Below are 23306 nucleotides of genomic sequence, written 5' to 3'. Positions count from 1 at the left end.
GCCTGTATCTGAGTCTCAAAAAATAACAGGAAGGTTATTCCGTAGTGTGGGAGCTTTATAGGAAAAGGCTCTGCGCCCTGCGTTAGATTTTCTTATTCTTGGTACTAGAAAAGAGCCTGCACCTTTTGATATAAGCATACGTGGTAGGTCGTAATACACTAGGCATTCTCTAAGGTATTGTGGGGCAAGACCATTCAGTGCGTTGTAGGTCATTAGAAATATTTTATAATAAATACTGGGAGCGAATGTAAAGTAGCTAAGATAGGAATGATGTGATCAAAACTTCTAGTTCTTGTAAGAACTATGGCTGATGCATTTTGAACTAGCTGGAGCTTGTTTAGGTACTCAATGGTACAGCCAGATAGTAAGGCATTACACTAGTCCAATCTTGAAGTGATAAATGCATGGGCTAGCTTTTCTGCATCATGTGAGGATAGTATGTTCCTAATCTTCGCAATGTTCCTGAAGTGTAGAAAGGCGGTCCTAAAAATATTATTTATATGAGTTTCAAATGAGAAACTGGGCTCCATAATCACTCCAAGACCTTTAACTGTTAAAGAAGTGATTGGGAGACCATTGAGGTTCATTGAGTAAGTAGAAAGCAAGGACCTAGCTGTGTGTGCGCGTAATAGAAACACTTCTGTTTTGTCAAGATTAAGTGAGAGAAAGTTTCTCAGCATCCAGTGTCTGACGTCCTTTAGGCATTCCTCAATAATACTAAGATGATATATGACATATAGCTGAGTATCATCTGTGTAGCAGTGGAAACTAGCACAGTGTTAACATATAATGTCACCTACAGGTAACATATATAAAGAAAATTGCAGAAGCCCTTTAGAACAGATCCTTGTGAAGCACGGCCTTTTTGCATGCTGAAAAGTCTTGATTTATGTTAACAAACTGGTAGCAACCAGCTCGATAAGATTTAAACCAGTAAAAGGCTATTTCACTAATGCCAACAACATTTTGAGTCTATCTAGTAAAATGTTGTGATCTATAGTGTCAGAAACTGCACTCAGATCAAACAATATAAGCAAAGAAACAACCCAGGTCAGAAACCAACAACAGGTCATTAACTACTTTAATCAGTGCTGTCTCTGTACTATGATGAGGCCTAAACCCTGACTGAAAGACTTTATGTATCTGGTTTTGATTCAGCTATGAGCTTAGCTGCTGACCTACATCTTTTTCTAGGATCTTGGAAATCAGTGGAAGGTTTAAGATTGGCCTGTAGTTTGACAGTTGACATGGGTTGAGATTAGATTTTTTGAGAAGTGGTCTGATTACTTATAATTTGAATGATTTAGGAGCGTATTAAATTTAGTGAAGGTTCAATTAGTTCAGGTAGGATTTCCTTAAGAAAGTGAGTAGGCAGTGAATCTAGTAAGCAAGTAAAGGATTTTGAGCATGAGATCAGAGATCTAAGTTCAGACTCTTCAGTCTTTTTTGGCTTGGTTGTTCTGATCTCAAAGTAGCTGCATGATGTTATGTTAATACTTTGAATGTTATCTCTGATGTGCTTAATTTGCTCATGGAAGAAATTCATGAACTCATTACTATGTGAGGTTGTAATATGAGCATTGGTAATATGAGTTCGTAGTTAGATGTACAATTGATGTACAATTCTAAAAATAGAAATCTAGGTTTATTTTTGTTATTTTCTATTAGGGTTGAGAGATAAGCTGTTCAAGAGGTAATAAGTGCCTTTTTATACTTGAGAAGGCTCTCCTTCAATGAGAGCTGGAAGACTACAAGCCTTGGGCACTATCAAAGTGAATATTGATATCACTTACAATAATGACTCTTTCTACTATAGTGACTACATTGGAGAGGAAATCTGCAGACTGGTTAATAAATTCTAAATAGGGTCCAGGTGGCCTGTAGATGCCAATTAGTGGAAGAGGCTGGAGGGCTTCTTATCATTTATGGTAGTAAAATAATTTCAAAGGACTGGAAATCATATCCAACTTTGTGGTTTATGCCAATGTGTCAGTATAAATAACTGCAATGCCGCCTCCACGGCCAGTTATATGACAGTGATGTACATAGCTGTAGCCAGAAGGACATGCTTCATTCAAAGCTATGTACCCATTTGGCCTGATCCAGGTTTCTGTTAGACAAAGTACATTAAATCTATCACGTTAGGATTTCATTTATCATGAGCACTTTAGTTATGGATCTAACATTTAGTAAATGTAGCTTTAGATGAAAGGTGCAGGCAGTGTTCTGTGAGTCACTTACTTTAATACTAATTAGGTTATTAAGACATGTTTTTCTTGGGTTTTTTTGTATTTCTTCTTAGTTTGGGGAATAGACACAGTGTCAATGTGGTGAACCTGGGGTGAAGTCTTGTAGCAATCAGCAGATGGTTGGTTTAGTTTCTTTGTCTGCTGCCTGGCCTCCACTCTGGATTGTCATAGATTAACTAGGTGATAAAACTGTGTCTTATGTTACAAGAGAGGAGAGCAGCACCCTCCCTAGAAGGATGGATACCATCTCGCCCTAAAAGGCCAAGCTTCCCCTCAAATGTGGTCCAATTATTTCTGAACACCACATTGGCATAAGTGTATATTGTTAGCTCTTAAAGAACCTATGTTGCATAAGACTTTAAAATTACCTACAATGTCTGGTGTTCTGGCCACTGGTATAGAGATAATTACTGTTTCTAAAGGCCTAGTTAATTTCACATGTCACAAAATAGAGTACCCTATAACCAGAGCTCTGTCGACAGGCTTCTCAGCGGATGCCTCGCTGAGCGGCGCAAACCTGTTGGAAACACGAATGGGAGAGGTGTGGTGCTCCCATTGGTGTGCTGAAGCTCGACTATTTCACCATATCGTTACCCATTCCCCCCGCTCCGAGGGCTGTAGTGCTGGAATTGAGGGCTTGTTAACTTCGCCTAAGGTATCCAGAGCTTGTAGTTCTAATTCCTTGATATATCTAACACTTTCTAAAGTTTGTATGCGCACCTCCAATGTTAGAATCATCCCAGTCAGACTGGCAATTAATCTACAATTCTCACAGATATTACTCTCACTAATGATGGATGAAGAATAGCTATACATATTGGACTCTGCACACTTAAGAAGAACGCAGCCGACCATGATAAAAAATGAAAAATGTTACATTTTTAGGTAGTTTTTGATGACAGAGTATTTTTCGATGTCTATTGGAAGTTGCCGATTTCCAGGTAGAATGTATTTAAGTCTAAGAAAAAAAAAGATAAACAGTTAGAGAGCAGTAAGAAAAAGTATGCCTAAACAGTTTTGAAAACAGGAAGCAGTGTCACAGTGTCCTGTGGAGTTTGCTTGCTTTTTCTTGAGCATGGAAGTAATTGAGGAAGCATTTATTTGCATTATCTATATCAGGGTTTATCACCAAAGGCCTTCTCAGAGGAGCAACACTTCTGGTAGCTTTAGGTCGATGTGTGTAGTCTCCTAATGTTAAAACCATGTTATTTTTACATAATTTATTACATAGGAATATTTTGCATAGAAGATGCATGAAGACAAATGAGTAAGGAATTTAAATCAAAATGCTTTGTTTATAATATCCATAATAGCCATAATGTTAATATTTCATGCAGCATTAATGATTTGGTAGCTGTGTCCAGTGAAAGCCTATGTGTGACTTTTTTAGTATGATGGCAATGCACTTTTATTTTTATAGAGATTTCTTATCAAATAAGAATAGGTTATAAACTATACATACATCTTGTGATAAATCTACTTTATGGATGTATATCAATCAGCCATTCAAACCACTGACATTTGAAGTGAATAAAGTTCATTACCATGGCAGCTGTCAAGGAGTAGGGCATATTAGGCAGCAAGTACACAGTCATTTCTAGAAGTTAATATTTTGGAAGCAGGAAGGACAAGGGCCAAATTTTGATGTCTACAGGAGATGTTTGGAGCATCAGCCATAATGACAAATCTTCAAGTTTGTAATAGCCAGCACCAACCAAAAGTGGTCCAAGGAAGAACAACTGTTGAACCAGAAACAGGTTCATGGGTGTGCGAGGCTCACTAACACATGTGGGGATCAAGCTAGTCTGTCTTGTCAGATCTCACAGAAGATCTACTATATCACAAATTGATGAAAAAGTTAATGCTGGTTTTGATAGAACAGTGTCAGAACACAAAGTGCATTGCAGCTTGGGACTATGTTGCTGCAGACTGGTCAGAGTGCCATGCTGACCCTTGCCAACTTCCAAAAGTACCAACAATGTGCCAGTGAGCATCAGACCTGGATCATGGAATAATGGAAGAAGCTGGCCTGGTCGGAAGAATCATGTTTTTTTGGGAAAGGGAATAAGGTATTCCCTAATGGCAGTGATCTCTTTCAGCAGGATAATGCACCTTGTCACACTGCAAATATTGATCAGGAATTATTCAAAGAACAAGATAGAGAGATCAAGGTGCTCACTTGGCCTCCAAATTCCCCAGATCTCAATCTGATTTTACATCTGTAGGATGTACTGGAAAAACCGGAAAAGTCTGATCCATGGATGCCTCATCTGGCAATTTATTTGACTATTTTACCAGCAGGCTTTACTGATTGATTTGTGTGTAAAATCTTGTCCAAATAGCACTTAAGTAACATATTACAATGAAAATAAAAATATCAACATATTAACATATAAGGTAACATTATAAAGAAATAAAAAAAAATTGTATGATGCTAAACCAGAGTTGTATATGAAATATTAAGCAAATTTTCAACACAACAAAAAAACACAACAGAAATATGATATGACTGCTCACGAACCAAGTCTTATCAGTTCTATCTGAGAATGGTCAGGATGTGGTGCTAATATTCCAGTGAGCACGCTTGATTGGTTGCTGTCATAACTTGCTACGCTACTTAAGTAGAGGTGAATATAATTGCAAACAATACAGCCATACATGAAATATTGAAATCAAACATATATGAACTTACAAGTGGGGATACTAATTAATTATGAAGCATAGCTACCGGATGAGCCTCATTGCCAGGAGCACTGAATGGTGGATTTTCTGTTTTCTATCAGGCTAAAAATGAAACTATAGACTTAAACTATAGACTAGAATTAATTTTATATGGGAAGGTGAGGTAATGTAAATATTATCCAAGATTTTAGTCCATCCAATTCCACCATGTCAGTCATTATTGCAGACTATATGCTCTCGTGATAGTAAAGATTCCTGTGCATTTTGCCAATAATAAATTGATTGGTATAAATAACCTTAGGCAATTGCCATGTCAGTAAATATTCTGTCATCTCCTGTGGTAAAAGGTATTCTCATGCTTTTTGAAATATGATAAAGATGGAGCCATGGTCCTCATTTGTCCAGTGCCCTCTCATTTGCGTTTGTGTCTATGCCTGAAAGCTAAACAAGGTAATATGCAGCATAAAAGGCTTGCTGAATATCAGACAGGCATTACTCCTGAGTTCTTATTTTCAGGTATTTTTTTGGACAATTTAGTTAATAGAGGAGGAAGCAAGAGGAGGAAGCAAGTTGGCACACTAGTAAAACTAATACAGCAGTTTTACAGCTCTGGCCAACATCCCTGTGGCAAATATTCACTATGTCGGTGAAAAAATGGTTGAACTGTTACCAAACTGTTCTGTACTGGACTAATAAAGACTTTCCTAAATATTTATCTGGTGTCACTGGTGAATACAAGGTGCAGAAAACAGTAACGCCAAATCTGCGTTTACATCAGTGAAGGATGGTGTACTGGTGTCACAGTAATATTGAAACTGTGCAGTCCAAACCATAAACTGTAAATCTGTAATGGTGAACAGTAAGGAGGCGGATGCAAGTTTGGAGAAGAGTGAGATTTATTAGGGGCAAATCCAGATTCAGAGTTGTTATAACAGTCCAGGGTCATTGAGGCAATATGTAGAGTACGGGGCTACATGATAAACAAAAGACACACAAAGGCAAACAAGGGAAGCAGGCTGTAACAGAGGCTTGGAAACACAAAGGCTAGGATAAACACAAAGGCACGGAGTACAAACTTACAGATACAGGCTTTCAAATATATAATTACAGTCATTCAAACATTCAATAAACAGCAAAGACACAGGGAACAAGACAGGGTTTAAATATGTGAACCTAACAAAGCTAGAAATGAGAAACAGGTGTGGAAAACAAATGAGGGGCGGAGAAAACAAAACTGCGGAATGGAACAAAAACACAAAACAGGGAAACCATGGAACAGGGCAGCTAGGAGGAAGCTAGTGACAGTACCCCCCCCAAAGCGTGCAACAACAGGGCATGCAAAAACAAAAAACACCAAAACCAAACAGAACAGACCATGAACAGGACTATGACGAGATACCAACAGGAACAGAACGGGCGAGACGCGGAGCAGGTACAGTACTGAGACAAGACAAAGGAGTAGACAGGGCAGAAACATGAGCCGGGGACACGACAAGAAGCAGGCACCAGAGCAGAAGATACCAAAGACACAGAAACAAGAGGAACAGGAGCAGAAGCAACAGAACAAGAACCTGGAATGGACGCAGAAGCGGGAGCAGGAATAGAATGCACAACAGAAACAGCCTGAGGATGACAAAAGTGCTGGGAGGGAGGCTGAGGAGACACAATAAAAGATGACAAACGACAATGTATGACTGAAGGCACAACAGGACTGTTATGTTCACAGACCAGAGCGTTCCCCAGTTCCCTGACAAGCATAGTCACTTCTGGGTTTTCCAGTTTTCATCTCTCCATGGTTCCCTGTCTCCTCCCCTTTGTCTCCAGCTGATCCGAGTTTGTCCCTAATTGCATTCCGATGTAATTCCCGTTCCTGCGTCTCTTGTTTGTTGGTCATTGTTTCTGGTAAGATCCAGATTGTCCTAGCTCCTCGTGCCTATGTGTTTTCTTAGACTTCATTTCTGCTCGCTCATGTGTTTAGTAATCTCCTGTTTAATCTCGCTTCTTGTTTCTTGCCCCATGTTTATGTTTTCTCCCTGCACGCCCTGTTTGGTTACTCTCACTGTCTATGCTTTCCTTGTTTAGTTCTCTGCTGTTCCCTTGTCTGTAATACTTTCTCTGTGTTTTAGTCTATGTTGTTTTTCTGTGAGTATTCATCAAACTTATTCTGCTCTCTTTTCCCATTCGGTTTTCTCTCGTCTCTTCACTCTGTTTAGGTTTCCTTTCCCCTGTTCAAGTGTTGTCTGGCTTTCCTATTTAGTTCTGTTACCTGTGTCTTCATCTTGAATATTGTTAGTCTGTGTCTGTTATTAAATGTATTTAGTTATACTATCCCATCCATCCCTTATATTATGGCTTCCCTAGTTAGTTCTGTTTTGCATCACATCCAAGGCACAGGCACTTCGCAAGTGTGTTCACTCTCCACCCCTCCTACGTTACAAGGATGAGGAAATCAAAAACGTAAAACAGACCAGGCCAGGGACAGGAACAAAAACAGATATGGGCACCGGAATGGACACATGGACAGGCACAGGGACAGAAACAAAGGGAGACACAGGAACTGGAACAGGCACAGAAACAGGCACAGGAACAGACACAACAGGAGAAAAAACAAAACCAGGCAACGGAGAAGGCAAAAACAACAGGGCAGCAGGAGCAGGTAACAAAGGCGACACAGAAGGCACACGGGCAACAGGAGACACAGGCCAGGGAGGGATGGGTGGGAACCCAGGGGCGGAAGCAGCAGGATACACAGGCCAGGGTGGGATGGACAGGGAACATGAAGCCTGGGAGTCAGAAGGCAGGTCCAAGGACATTGAGGAGACCAGCGGTGAATCCAGGGTGCTGGGAGGCATGGCTAAGGCATACGGTGGCAGGTCCAGGAAGTCTGGGAGGTCCAGAGGTGCAGCTACAGCATTCAATGGTAGGTCCGGTGTGATCAGCAGAGGCAGATCCAACAGGTCCAGATACTTAGCCACAGGAATAGACCTAGGGACAGGACATACGGTGTCTTCCATGCTGGGAACAGGAACCTGATCAGGACAGGCGATGTCTTCCACCCTGGGAACAGGAACCAGATCAGACTGGATGGTGTCTTTCATGCCGGGAACAGGGTGGATTGTGGGATAGCTACAGGTACAGGTTGGATGTCCCTGGAGGAACAGATACAGAACCCTCTCGGCAGTTCTGAGCGCACACGGGCTATGGGGAGCTCACATTTGCGCTTGAGCACACACCGAATGCCTAACCATGGATTGTCTGTGCATTCACTACGCCTACTCACATCTTGCACTGCAGGCCACTCCCCCATGCAGCGTTGGTCAAAATGGATAGACTCTTGGCACTTACCTGTGATCTCATCGTTATTAAAATGCATGGGATCCTGTTTTTTCCAGAAACGATGAGATCCACCTGTACACAGCGCCAGGGGATTTGCTGTCTCTGGTTTGGTGGCGCTGAGACGTAACAAACTTGGACTGTGTAAAAACAGATGGAATGCCTTTATTTGTCATATATACATACACATTTGTACAGTAAAATTAAATGCTTTTTTTTCCCACATATCCCATCTTCTTTGGAGGTTGGGGTCAGCCATTGTATAGTGTCCCTGGTGCCAACAGGGTTAAGGGCATTGCCCAATGGCCCAAATTGGATGCATGGCAAAGCTGGGCTTCAAACCTACAATCTTCCACTTAGTAACCCAAAGCTATAGCCACTAGAAACCTCCATAGTTACCAGCCCTTAGAATCCTTGACATGTTTGTGATGACTGTGGAGCACTTCAATTTTCTGGGAACTACAATCAGGAGAGACTTAAAGTGGGACATTAACTCCATCACAAACAAAGAGCAACAGGGGATGTGCTTCCTGCATCAGCTAAATAAGTTAAACCTGCCTTAGCAGCTGCTGGTTCAGTCATATAAAGGCACCATAGAGTCATCACTACATCCAATCACAGTCTTGTGTAGCTCTGCCACCAAAAATAACATACAAAAATTGTAGTACAGCATCAGGTCTGCAGAAATGACCACTGGTGTAAATCTGCCCATCATGTGTGATGTGTACACATTCAGAATCATGAAGAGAAAATTATCACTGACCCATTGTATCCTGGCCATCACCTATTGCAGCTCCTTCCTTTAGGCCGGCACTTCAGCCAAATGAGGACAAACAGTTAGCCTGCAGAAAAGCTTTCCTCATGCTATCACACTCATGAACAATTATTTCACATAAGCACCTCACACACCTATACTGAAAAATATTATCTTCTATTGCATTTCATTTTTATTCTATTCAATTCAGCATTGTTACTTTCTACCTGGCAGTGGTACCTTTTAAGTATTTACCATTTCAAATAGTTTTTATTCAGTGAACGTATGTATGTGTGAATATGTACAGGAGTGGATGCATATGTTGTAGTGATTTTAATACTTTTAATGAATTGTCAGTTACAGATACCCTGCGTAACAGGGAAAATATATTAATTTTAATTAATGTATTAATGACTAATAATTCAGTCTCAACTAAAGTCGTCAGTCTGATATGTGATTATTTCTCGTCTACCAAACATTATAATATCACTCTGGGCTAACAGACGTAATAACCAAGGTATTGACTAAATAGAGATGCACAACAATCATTGACTAAGATTAATAACCAGGAGTGATTAGTTCATTAGAATCATTATAATCACATAAGCCTAACAATGTAAACAAGCTAAGTTTAACACAAACAATTTGTGGTGGATACAGGTAGCTAACTAAGCTATTAAAAAAAAATAATTAGAGAAACATAGGTTTACGCAGTCTATGGTAATCGAGACCAACAAAGGAAACTTATTAATCAACAAATTCATAATAACAGTATACCTACAGTCTAATAGGAGGATCAGGAGAGGAAGCCATTGTTAACAGTGAAGTGGGGAACTAATTAGGAGTGATGAGGTTGTGTCAGGTGAGGGGAAAGAGTTAACTCATCTATTTTGATTAATAAACACTAAAACAAATATTGATACCAACTAGTAACATATGAGAGAAATGTCAGCTCTTACGAATTACTGGCATTCAGCCGTGTTGAACTGCAGATGTGTGCGTGTGTTCCATTGGATTGTCCAGACAGCACAGAGGGTGTGAGGAATAACTTCGGATGTCAGCTCAGCGTGCCAGTCTTTCATCCAACTGCCTAAATGGCAGTGTGTGTAGCGTCCTTGCTGTGAAATTGTCTGATGACTCTTAAGAGTTTGCTGTTCCTTGTAGTTGTTGGCATCCAATGATGGTGAGGAGACCAGGGTTCTTAGACTGGGGAATTGGACCTTCGGGTCTGGCTCTAGTGAGAGTCAGATAGCCCTTCACAGGCAGACCTTTTCCAAAATTAGAGTGGGTGCTTTACCAGTAGTGTATAGGAATTCCAGTCTCAACCAGATGGGTGTGATGGGTCAATTCTGACAAATACACACTAACAAAAAGAAATTAGTAAGATAATAACAAAAGGAACAAAATTAAAATTAAATTTGACATCAATTTGACATCAAAATCAAAATATGGTAAACTAAAACAACTTGCATTCGAGTATTTGTAGCTGCTTAGCGAAAGGTTATCTACTGGTTTAAGAAAACTAAAGTTTTTGTCTCAGTCAAAGTTCAGTGCGGAGTTGTCTAAAGCTAAACTGCTCATAAAGCAGTACAATCAATAATACTTTTATTTTTCTATGCCATGGTCGTTTCATTTTGGTAAAAACCAAAGAAAGCCATCAATACACATATGTCCCTGACTATTTAAGGTGAAATGGTCCTGTTTCCATAATAACTTGGTCCAAATATGTATAACAACATTCCAAGAAAGAGGGAGACAAAAGGTATTCTGCTCCATTATTAATATTTTCGCTTATTGTCTACTGTGTAATTTTGTCTATCACTCCAGATCAACCATTAATTAAACTGAGTTCGGCTGGGTGCAGTTAAGATGCATGCCTTGGTGTGAGTAAGTATCAACATAGGCAGGTGTGAGGTCAGTTTGTTCTTGTGAGCCATAGGCAGTCAAGTGCAGAGTCAACACTAAACACAAATGTGGTGTCACTTAGTCATGGCAGGCCTGTATAGGGTTGTTCCCAATAATGCCCATCTCATAGAGGATGGATAATGAAGCGAAGATGGTATAGCACAGGAGACACGTGACCCCCAGTTTCCAGTCCAACTTCCAGCCATTGATGGTCACAGCCAAAAAGAGAAAGACTATGGAGAGCAGGAGGGTAGAGGTGACAAAAACCATTCCAGTGCTATTCACCACCACTGGGGCAGTTGTGTCCAAGAAGGCTGTCTTTATGAACCAGGGTAGGCCCAAGCAGAGCATGTCGAACACATTTGAACCCACAATGTTGGACATGGCCATGTCACCTTTGCCTACAAGGGAGAAACAGGGCTTCTTCAACTTTGCATAGAGAAATCAAACAGCTAACCTTACATGAGAGTCATAACAGCTTATCTTTGTATTCAGTTATTTCCATCTGAGTTGTTTATCTATGTCTATTCACATTTTTATCAATAATGCTTTTTTCTGACCTTGATGATGGTTATTGCATATTTACCCTCTCGAGCCACCATGACGCTGGCAATTGTGTCTGGAATACTGGTCCCTGCTGCCAGCAGTGTGAGCCCCATTACTGTATCAGGAATTCCCAGCGTCTCCCCTGGACACATATACATATTGAGAGAGACATATACATGTTGAGAGAGACATGATGCTACATTTCCAAATTACATTTTCTGGTGTACAAAATTATTATTTTTGGTTGTAATGAAAATTGTTGTAATGACCCTCCACATGACCCCTGAAAAAGTTCAGGAACTGACTACGGTCAACATGAGGAACTTTCAGCCTGAAACTTTGAATTGAGTGTTCAGGAAGACAGTGATGTCTTATTTTATTTTATACTATCTATATAGTATTATTCTATGTATTATAGTATTATACTATTAAAATGGTATATTTTATTTTATTCACTATAGTGCTACATACTTTTTCACTCTGCCAGTGATGTATTAGAAAGCTCAGAATGCTCACACACTATAATGAGTGTATGTACCATATTGCATGGAATTTCCTGTAAAGAGAGGCAGCTCAAATCCAGCAGACCTGTAAGGTTCAGTGCCAGGCCAAGGCCCCTCTGGCCACCAGCGGGAGGCCTCGAGTCAGGCACACCACTAATCACACTTAACACCCAACAGCTGGGCTAGACAGTCACGCAGTGCTGGGTCTTTGCCAAAGTCCTGAGCTAAGCTCCTAGCTGGTAACTTTGGGTATTGAGGTCTGTGAGTCCTCGTGCTACACCTCACTTCTGTGCTGTGAGGGTGTCTGTGTTTCTACATGTCCCCTCCCCTCTCCAGTTTTACCCCTCAAATCTGTCTCTCTCCCAATACTCCCCTTTGCCATTACAGTTCCTCCCTGTTTCTGGTTTTGTTTGGGAAGATTTAGTTTGGCATCGGGGCTGCCACTCTTCCTGTGGCCTCCTTGGTTCTCCCTTTTTCCCATGCTTGGCGTGATGTTTCATTTTTTCCCTCTAGTTTTGTTGTCCTCCATTCCTTTTAAAGGGTGATATACGGGCAGGTATTTTTATAGCTGCTGCAGTCTAGCGGGAGTTTGTTTGCCTTGCAACAAAGTGGCTGGAGTTCACTCCCCAACTTTGGTTATTTAATTTTCTTGTTTAACGGGTTCTACGATCTAACTGTTTTGCACACGGGCCCACCATCATTAGAGTGTGGTTGCTCACCCCATAGGTTGTTGGTGTCATCACCTATCTGACCTGCGTTTGAGCCCATGTTACAAGACCTGACAGAAAACTGATGTCTTGTGTTATAAAACCCAACATGGAGAAAGACTTCTGCAGGGGATAGAGACACACAAGGGTTTCCTCTCTTTCAGCACCTGCCCGGTATAGCAGTCTTTCCTCTCAGCCCTTGCTCATGTGACACTGCATGCTCTTATGCTGCACAATAATCCTATTATCCATCTGCAACTAATCACATGGCTTCTGGCTGAAACCACAAGATTCAGCAGGCTAAAAACCCACATGGAGATGTAAGACTATGTTCCACAGACCCCCAGGATACAGCATTACAATCTCAGGAATGCAGGGGAAAGAAGCATGTGACCTGGCTTGTGGCCTGGCGTCTTAAAAATGCAGCACCTTTAGATCAGCAGTAGACAATTAGACTAGACAGTTAGTCAGTAATGAGATTTAAAGGGACAATTTTAAATTTGATTACACTGCATGTATAAAAACAATACTGATTATGTTAATTAGATATCATCTTTTGGATTCATTGACATGATATGCATGATTTCCAGGATTAAAATTAGAATGGCTGCCTCCCAAGCTGAAACCTTAATATATGTAAAAGGCCAAACTTCCTCAAACAAAATAATTATAAAAATATTTCTCTTATTATTTTTGCCATCTTGACACTTATGGCTTAAAGAACAAACTATGAATGTCAAACAGAAGTTAATTAAGAGAGACATATTACATTTGAGATAATTATGTAAAATAAGTAGCTGAACCACTGGTGGCACAGCAGAGGAAATAAACAGTAAAGAATATATTGCATAGGGACTAGAACTCAAATGTGGCATTAATGAGTTAAAGAGAAGTACCATTTACCTACTACAGTGACCATCCAGACCAGCACATAGGTGAAGGCAGCAATCCAGACAGCAGACATGAGGAAGGTCAGAATGTACCACTTCTTCCAGAAGTGCCTTCTACAATCAGGTATAGTCAGGTACAGCAGCACGATTACAGGAAGAGACAGCACCCATAGGATGCGCATCACATCATGTTCTGGCATGCTGAACACACTCTTCTGCTCTGAAACACATACACAAAGAGAGTAGCACCCAGTTCAGTAAGGATAAGAAGCCAAGAAGAATCCACAGGTGAACAGCCTCTAGAGAGTGAAGAACTCTCCAGATGTGAGACACATAGAGAACAGGGGAAACAGTCCAAGATTGTGCTTGGATCGACAAGCAACAGGTGATGCCCACATTTTGGTCTTTGCTGCCCACAAGAAGAGGTTTACCCTAACATCTAACACTTATACTGACAAATCCCTAGATGTTTAGCAAATTGAAAATATGGAAAACTAATAATTAATAACTAATAACATACCTTGTCTTTACACCTTGCATATTCTATTGCTCAGACTTGCTCAGATCGTAGGCTGCTAAAGGTATGGCTTTATTTGTACCTAAACATTACAAAGTGGTATTTGAGTGGGAAATTTTGCTTTTTTACAGTTAAGTTGGAAGAAAATGCATATTCCAGATCCATTTAACTGTGCCTGTTCAGTTGTTTAGTGTCAGCTTTTTAACATGGATGTATGCAAATAATACAATATGTAAAGATAGGGGTTTATCCCACAACATGGAGTTAATATTTATGTTGGCTGAGATGAAGTGTATATAAGGTGTATATAAGGTGTATATAAGGCGATAGGTGCTACAGAATTTGTAGCTAAGTCTCCTGCATCTTTGCTGGTAGAATTTGGTTTAAGAGGCTGTAAATTAAGGGTAGCTGTGAAGGAGTTATTGGAAGTAGCTGAAATGGCTAGTCAGTTGTTGTGAATGAGGACAGCACAGACTAGTTAAGGAAATGCATTAGAATGGATGAATGATTAAGGTGTTCAGTGTTTAGGATACATGGAGGATTTGGCAGGTGAATGGATTGTTGTGTCATGTCAATGTGCATAGATAGATCCAGATAGCACCAGTGGCACTGCTCATGCATTCACAGTACTAGTGAAACTAGGTATGGCCTTAGGCAGAGGGGATGCCAATATGGATCTGCTGCATTGGGGAATGCTTGGTGGTGTAGTAGGTAAAATCCATATGGAACTACCAGCACTGATTACACATTAACAGTGCCAATGGGGTTGAGTACTGCTGCCTTCTTCTTATTATTTATATAAGCACCTTTCTCATACTCAAGGCTGTTTTTACAGATAAATATATAGGGGAGGAGCTTAAGACCAAGACAGAGCACCAACCATCACTGGACGTACACATATCTATATATTGGACACAGGTACCGTTTATACAGAACAATTTAGAGCATCCAATCAACCTAACCTCCAGGCTTTTGGACTGTGGGAGGAAATCAGAGACCCTGGAGGAAACCCACATAGACACAGGAAGAACATGGAAACTTCACCCAAATAGGGACTCAAACCCAAGACCCTAGCACTTAGAGGCAAACATGCTAGCCACTTGGTTGCCTTATTCACCAGGGAGACCACTATAGATTTTATGTATAGTGTGTAAAGCCAATATGGAACTGTTGATATTCAGCATGCTTTAACAATGTTAGGCTGGGAACAGCATTAGTTATCAGTGGGTCACAGTGTGAGTTTACATTTAAAGAGGCCTTTACCACTGCAAAAATACTTTGTACCAAATATGTTTTCTTTTCAGTTCCATACAATTTTTAAAGCATCTCCAACAAATGTCTGCATTGTTAGTCATATGCATATGGATGTAATGATTGACCATAATTTTCTGTACCTTCAGGTATTTCATTCAGGCCATGGAGGCTGAGTGACAGGTGTGAATATCCTGAGTCTTCTTGGAAGATTCCAGTGTCTGCCCTGGAACACTGTGGCACTCTGAGGCTCATGTCGTCATTCCAGCCTAAGAGAAGTTGCTGCTCGGAGTGCTTGTCTGTGCTCTCATTCAAACATGTGCAGCACGGGCTGAACCGTCGCATCATATATTCACTGATCCGCAGGTCGAAACACAGAACTATGATGTAGATGCCATATACCAGCAACAAGCATGCAGCGTCATACCTAACATGCACAGACATGCACATATCTTACTTTAATAAAGGAATTTTCACCCCACAAAATAGCAACAAAGCTATTACAGGCCACGCATTATTGAAATGAAATTGTGTCTTTGCTAACTTCCAATATCACATTCCTGTTTTGGGCAAATTCTTCCATGAAGATAAATGTTTATTAACAGGTAGATATAGGGATGGCAGTGACTGTGGGAATGTAGGAGGGGAATGCTTGGGTGAACTTTCGGCTGGTGTTCTGGATTGCCTTCCTACGTGGAAAACCTGACCCTCAGGTAGAGAGCTAACCCCTTACCAAAATATCAAAATAGAGGGTTCAGAAGGACAGAAAGAAGGCACAGAAGACACAGAAGAGAAGGGGTGTGAAATGCAATATGGAGGAAACGTGTCAAGAGTGATGCTAAGCAACTCAAGGAAAGTTGCCTTTTCAAGGAAAAGGGGGACCATTAGGAAGAAAAAGACTTGGTGGCAGGTAGGGGAAGAGGGAAACCTGACAGTGAAGAAGTCGTCAAGGAATTCAAGGATGAAAGAAGCTGATGAACACTCAAAAGAAACCTTCCCAGTCCCTTGGCCGGGCTATCTGCTGAAACTGGAAAGAAAAATGTGCCTTCTCAGCACATGAACAGGTGCCAGAAATCATGGTGAAGAACTGAAAGTAGAAACAATGCATTCTTTGGTGAGCCATGGCTTGTGCCAAACAAGCTTGAGGAAAGAGATGGCATGAGTATCCAAAATCCCATGACTGACGCTTTGGGTTAGCAGATAAAGATGACAGCCGAAGCATGGAAGTTGATTGCAGCAGAGGGAAATTGACTGGCTCTGAACTTATTAGTGCTTGAGGCAGATAGAAAAAGAGTCATGTGTCAGCCACATTATAAACAAACATGCAGGAGTTTGAAGGTAGACGTTACAATTAATAAGGATTAATGTTATTATAGATAAACTGGCTTCCAAAATAGTACTGGGATTATCCACAGCTGTTGTGGATGCTGAAGCATTCAAGTGGTGGTGGAGGAGCAGAAAACAGATTTGCGGAAGTAGGAGAATGAAGGGAGCATATGGGATAGAGAAGGAAGAGGGACAGGGATAGGATCAAGGGCTCAAGGAGTGGGATAAGTGGTAGAATGAAGAAAAATTGGAAGGCTTGAGATGAAGTGCATAAAGACATGAACGATGGGGAGGCTGGGATGAAGTGTAGAGAGCAGGAAGAACAGGGAGGGAGGGGGGTTGGATAAAAGGGCAAAGGAGTGAAACAAAAGCTGAAAAAGAGGTGAAAGGAGAAAGAAAACAGATGAGAAGGCACTATGGGAGAAAAGGGTGCAGGGTATGGGAATAGCCATGGAAACGTGCTGGTATACAGCCATCCACCTCAGAAAACTAGCAGCAGTATACTTTATATTATGTATCTTTTTAAAAAATGCTGATTTAGGTTTATGTATGTTTTATACTGTGCCTGCTTGCCACTAATTGCCCATTGAGGATAAGTGAAATTTTCTTAAACTGAATTAAAATGAGAGAGGGGAGGAATTGTTGGTCTTGAGAGGAAGAGAGAAAGTAAGTGGCATGGAAACATGAGAAAAGACACAGGATTTGGAGTCAAAGAGAGATGCTGCAGACTGGTGCCTCACATGAGGGTGTGATGTCATTGCGCCTCAAGGGAGCTGGCATGGAGGCATCCTTAGGCTCAGTGATGGCAGACAGATGTGTATTTTTTACATTGCAGGGAGCCATCAGAGGTAGCCACAATATATAGCTCCACTTTAGGCACTGTATGAGCAAATGGAATAAATCCTTTCAATCCTTTAGCGTGGTGCACTCAAAGATAGACGACAGACGAGATGTAGAAGAGGAGGGAGCCAGGCTGAGTCAGCACTGGCCTTGCAGCTACTTTTCCTGTTTCAGGGGAAGGAGCAAGTCACAGGAAGCCAGGCAAGCTGGTGAGCTGAGATGTATTGCAAATATGGTGAGAAAAGCAGCAAGTGAGTCGGGTCAGCAGGTGAGTCAGGTCAAAAAGATCAGAGGGAATAGGAGGGAATGGACTGAAGCTAAGGATGCAGAAGGTTGGCTACCGGGGAAGAGCTCCTCTATGAGTTTGAACACCACTGTACTAGGACAAATCAAAAATAAAAAGTATAAAATGGGAGGAAGATGGGTGGAGTTTCAGGTTTCTTCATAAACTACTGTATAGTCATTTCATAATTCTGTGTTGTTTAAAGAACTTTGCAGCATAAGGTACTAACTGGGGAAATAAATACAAACAAATTAGACTGAGGACATGAAAAATAGCTACTTACAATCCAAACATTCCAGTCATCTTTTTGGTTGACATTATAAAAGCCTGCCTTGTAAATATTAGCCTTTTGATGCAGAAATAGTTTACTAATGCCATTTGAAAAGCCCTTGTCCCCAGTATCAATAACACACTCCAGGCTACATCTCACACAGAACCCAGATGCTTTATTTATTTGGGTTAGAAATCAGTAATCTTACTGTGGCTTAAAGAGGTAAATAGAGTCTTTGAATTCAAATATCACTTAGTGAAAATGAGAACCAAAAGATGGACACGAGAAAGGGACATGGATTGAGTGGAAATGTTGTGTTAAAAGTGCATCTCTTCAGGATATAGTATCTATTGTGTTGATGTGAGATGAGGTAGTGTATGCGCCTCTGTGATGATGTGCACCAACTCTCACTATGTGCTTGCTTCTAATCTGAGAAGACATCTCATCACTCTGATTGGTTTTGAAGATTGTAGACAGGGGGTGAGGGCAGATAACATGTAAATACGTACAGAAACATCAGTTACACACTTACCAGTAGACATGGTTATCAGAGATTATGGCAATCACTGCTGCCACACTGGTTGCATATGCCACACAGTCCCTGAATAGTGGCCAACAGTTTAGCTGACTCACCTGAATGCAGAACAATAGATTTAAATAAATTTACAATGAATTCTCACAATATACATTACACACAGACTTCTCTGTACAGTCCAGGGTATTTCTTAATATAGTAATATGGCATCTGTAGCTTGTATGTATGTTTAATTCTTTTAAAAAGAGTACAGTGACATACCACTGAGGTTAAGATTCCACATGCTGCACAAATACCCAGAAGGTTATAGACGGCTGAGCCCACTATTGTACTCACACCAATATCTCCTTTTGTAACAAACACACCTGCACATAAAATAAATAAATACATAAATAAATGTAACAGGTGTGCTCTATTTAGCAGATAGCCCTTCATCACTTTCTGACCACAGGAATGCTGTAGGCTTGATATTTTAGGGTGGAGGACTACTCTCAACTCAGCAGCAACAGCACACTGATGAAAATCACTAGCAGCACTACTGTGCCAATTCTTGGCAGTATAGCTGCTGTGTTGAAAATATTTTGCCACCCAAATAATATACTACGATCAAAAGTAGCCTTATGATTGGAAATTAGGTCTTAAGTGAGACATAAACGTGAATCTATAAAGTGTGCTCCTACTATGTAATAAAGTGGCCAATGGCGTAGGTACAAATTTGGCATTTCAAAGTGGTCGAGTAGCGTAAAAACTGGATTTTGGATACCTAGAAAAGCTGTGACTAACTCAGGCGCGGAGCTTCCGGCCGCCATGAAGGTTGCCCCAGCAACATCCTGAGACAGCCCAAGACCTGAGTCAGAATAACGAGCACGAATTGGTCACGCGCACCACTTTAGATTTAAAAGAGCCAAAGTTCTTATTTTCGAAAAATAACTTACGGTCACTGATGACTTCAAGTGACGGCAGGAAATATTTGTCACAAACTATAGAGACTGCCAAAAGCATGTAAAAAATTATCAGAAAATATATAATGATTCCACCGTCTTTACGTTCCTGTACTGTGAAAAATCCATTCGGAAATTCGGAGGACTGCGGAGAAATGCACTGGGTTTGATTCTCTGTAAGACAGAGAAAGGGAAAACGACGCCATATAAAGCAATAACGGCTATTAAAATAACTTATGTGTGTGTGTATAATCTTACTACTTTATGTATACATGTATGTATATCTTACTACAGTACATTGCAGTTACCTGGAATATTCTTACCTAGAATATATACGAAATATGCGTGTATGCATGTATCAGTGGACCAAGTTTCATGATTTAACCTACAGCTCTGATTAAAAAAAAAAAAAAGTATCTTACCCACTTCCCGACGTATTCTCGAGGGCTTGAAATCCTGAGCTCTTGCAAGGTAGAAAACCAAATGAATACAGCAATATAATACTATTACTACTCCGAATATTGAGAATAGTACTTCTCTTTTTCTCCTTTTGTGAGTAAATGCGTCTTTAATCATTGTTGCAAATGCTTTCTAAACTAAGTATTAATTAATAATGTTGGTCATGATATCATTAAACCTAAAAAATAAAAACCCTAAATTTCTTATTGAATCCACTACTAATTCAGTGCCGGCCTCTAGTCTTGTAGTTACGATAAGAGGGGAAGCATCCCTTGCGTAACGCTATTGCACTAGATACTAGATACATCACGAGGGTCATTATTCCAACTGAACAGGCCCCATACTCTTCCAAAGAACCTCGGAGTGAAGAGGTGGCGGTACCTAGAAATATCATGAAAAATAATCCGAGTAGAATTAACCTACTAAAGTTCGTTCATGTCTTTCAACTATGTGATGATGCAGGAACCAGTTTATTCACTGATTCACAAAGCAACGTTATTCACAAAGCAACGTCAACATTCGGACGTATTTCCAGAGTATATTTCCAAAATGTTGGATAATATTCACGCAACGTATTTCCAGAAATTACATTAGGACATTGCCAAAACGCGAATGTTGTCCCCCAACCGTGCCTAAATCGCATCTTATTGTTATTTACTGTTTATAAAAAGTTAGACATAAAAAACACAGAGCTTTATATTTGTTAATCCTGCCCTGTATTTTTGCACATCTTATATGCTATGGCCAGAGATAATTATTAGCAGATAAAAAAAACCAGTAAATAATATGAAATGGCTCAAGAGTCATGAGCAGTAAGTAGGCTTGTTTAAACTGCATCCAGAAACATTTCAAGGGAATCCATAGCCTGTCTCAGAAATAGCCAACAGATGTCAGTATAAGCTTATTTTCACTTTTTTTCTCCTCTCTTTACTGCAAACAGTATTTGTGTGATCAGCTAATATGTAGTAGTGGCTAAGGCCAGGCGAATTATCAGACAAAATCATAACTATGTCTATGCTGTCACACTTATCAGCAATACACACGTTAAAGGAAATACTCCACAAATACCTTATGAACACCCAGAAGGTGTATATGTGTCTATGCACTTGTGTTTGTATCAGTGGTTTACTGGAGGCCTGGGGCCTTTTGGAGGCCAACAGAAATTATTTAAATTCTAACCTGAGTGAGATCATTAGAAATAGTTTAACTAAATATAAGGGTATATCCAGGCAGGATAAACTTAAATGTTATTTTTACACAACAACAGCAGCATGCATTACATGCAGACTACTAACTAGTATATCCAATGGCACCAGTGGCCTGTTACTATTGTAATGTCATGTATTTATATAAATGAAATGTCTCCTCTTTTTTTCACTTAATAACACACAGTTTATCCCATGCTTTTCTAGATGCTGCAGTCTGTGATTCTTCAGGTGGTGAAGGGGTTAGGATTAACCACCCAAAGGCAGCAGCACTACTTCCACATAAGGGCAAGCAAGGGGTTCTCTTCTTTAAGAATTCTCTTTGACATCTGCACTATACGTAAAGGCTTGTGGCTTGTGTGAGCTCAAAGTTATATTATTAAAGTCTAAAAGCCTAATCCTTATCTGGGATTATGAATCTGGCAAAAATTGCCCTGTGTGCATGTGATTGGAAAACAAATGCAATATCTCAAAGCAATATGAAAACAAATGCATTATCTCAGATGACTAGTGTTTTGCAGAGATCTAGTACTATAGTTTCCTAGGGTCTTTGGGGCAGTGGTATTGAGCACACTCTTTGTTGTCTTCATCTCATCTTTTCAACACAACTATCATGAGGTTTTTTCTGTGCAATAACTACAGGCTGGTTTAAGAGACTATGTTGACCGTGCAGACGATTATGGGGTTTTGAACTGTGCAATAATTGCAACAGCTGTGAGATTGCTATAGTTAATTAAGTGTGAAATAGTTACTGGTTGTATATTATGAGACTGCAATAATTATTGTACTTTGCAATGATTGTGGGACTGTGCAAATAGCTAGAGTTTTTTTTAAGGCTCATAGGCTGTGAATGTAATGGTGAATGATAAGGAGGCGGACGCATGTGCGGAGAAGAGAGAGATTTATTAAGGGCAAATCCATAGTCATAGCCATAAAGGTAGTCTAGGGTCAAAGAGCCAACACGGAGAGTGCAAGGATACATGATAAACAAAACAAGGACTAGGGTAACGAAGACTAGAAAATACAAACCAAAAGCATATGAAGGCAAACAGGGGAAGCAGGATATAACAAAGATGCTAGGAAGAGCTTGGAGAAACATACATACATTCAGGCAGATACAGGTTATCAGATAGTCAGACATACATTCAATAAACAACAGAGACACAGAACACTGGACAGGGTTTAAATGTATGAACTTATTAACACAAAACCAGACACAGGTGAAAGTAATAACAGGCATGGAAAAGCAGACGAAGGGGCGGAGAAAACGAAACCAAAGAATGGAACAACCAGGAAGCAAAGGAAAATGACATGACAGGGAAACCACGGAAACAGGGATGCTACAAGGGTGGCCAATCATGAATTGTTGTTTTGAAGTCAAATGCTGATACTATGAGGGCCGATTAGGGTGAAATCAGTGAAACACTTGCTCACATGCACACTACTTGCGCATACCTATGAAACACTTACACATACCTATGAAACACTTGTGCATAAATAATCTACTACTTACATTTGCATATGATAACTTACACTTGCATATACGCACATATACACATTCATTCACTAGTGCATGAACAAAATTGAACTAGGATTGTTAGCGTGTGTGTAAGGCATTTTTTAGTGCACCTGGAAGTCATTTCATTGTAACAGGAAGGCAGATATTTAACATGTGTACAGCATGCTTATCAATACGAGGTTTGAAAATGTTTCATATTTACGCGCAAATGTTTCATAGGTATGTGTAAGTGTTCATAGGTATGCAAAAGTGTTTCATAGGTATGTGCAAGTAGTGTGTGTGTGTGTGTGTGTGTGTGTGTGTGCGCGTGTGCGCAAGTGTTCCACTGATTTCACCCTAAACGGCCCTCCATAGTTATGTATTCATGTGAACACGTTATTGTTGTTCTGTGCAGTGTCCAAGAAAAATTTCCCTGTGGGACAATATATCATCGCTACATTTTCTGGCCACCACACTAAGTTTTTAGTTCATCCTCTACACTTGTTGATGTCCATTGAGCATCTTAATGTGAGTATCTGACCTTTGAAGCACTATAATTTTGTTGCTCTAGTGACTGTGCCATTGTACTGATAATTATCCTTTGATTGGGA

The 23306-nt window shown here is 40.3% G+C and overlaps 1 protein-coding gene across 2 annotated transcripts; it reads right to left on the bottom strand.

Annotated features, from left to right (window-relative positions):
* Positions 1–7903: 7903 nt before the first annotated feature.
* On the bottom strand, positions 7904–20259 carry slc24a5 (solute carrier family 24 member 5). Of its 2 annotated transcripts, XR_004775929.1 has the most exons (12): positions 19956–20259; positions 19528–19707; positions 19356–19439; positions 18854–18957; positions 18590–18690; positions 15481–15764; positions 13583–13789; positions 11510–11611; positions 9978–11324; positions 9028–9077; positions 8277–8404; positions 7904–7988 (listed from the first exon to the last, which is right to left on the bottom strand). XR_004775929.1 is itself a non-coding variant. In XM_027009877.2 (9 exons), exons 1-9 carry the CDS (start codon positions 20107–20109, stop codon positions 11002–11004), a joined length of 1539 nt encoding a protein of 512 aa, XP_026865678.1. In that variant the 5' UTR covers positions 20110–20259; the 3' UTR covers positions 9309–11001. The 2 variants fall into 2 exon arrangements, 1 of the variants encoding a protein (XP_026865678.1); XM_027009877.2 differs by lacking the exons at positions 7904–7988; positions 8277–8404; positions 9028–9077 and having other exon boundaries at positions 9309–11324.
* Positions 20260–23306: the final 3047 nt, after the last annotated feature.

Source organism: Electrophorus electricus, chromosome 4, assembly GCF_013358815.1.
Source record: "Electrophorus electricus isolate fEleEle1 chromosome 4, fEleEle1.pri, whole genome shotgun sequence".
Lineage (NCBI taxonomy): Eukaryota > Metazoa > Chordata > Actinopteri > Gymnotiformes > Gymnotidae > Electrophorus > Electrophorus electricus.
Note: the sequence above shows the minus strand (reverse complement) of the source record. Positions and strands in the feature narration are given on the sequence as shown.

Excerpts from the sequence above, each read along its gene's own strand:
- slc24a5 (XM_027009877.2), bottom strand. The coding sequence starts at position 20,109 with ATGATTAAAGACGCATTTACTCACAAAAGGAGAAAAAGAGAAGTACTA. Across the intron at positions 18,958-19,355 it reads GTTAGTCACAGCTTTTCTAG|GTGTGTTTGTTACAAAAGGA; the intron begins GTATCCAAAATC and ends TTTTATGTGCAG. Across the intron at positions 11,612-13,582 it reads CTGGATGGTCACTGTAGTAG|GGGAGACGCTGGGAATTCCT; the intron begins GTAAATGGTACT and ends ATATGTGTCCAG.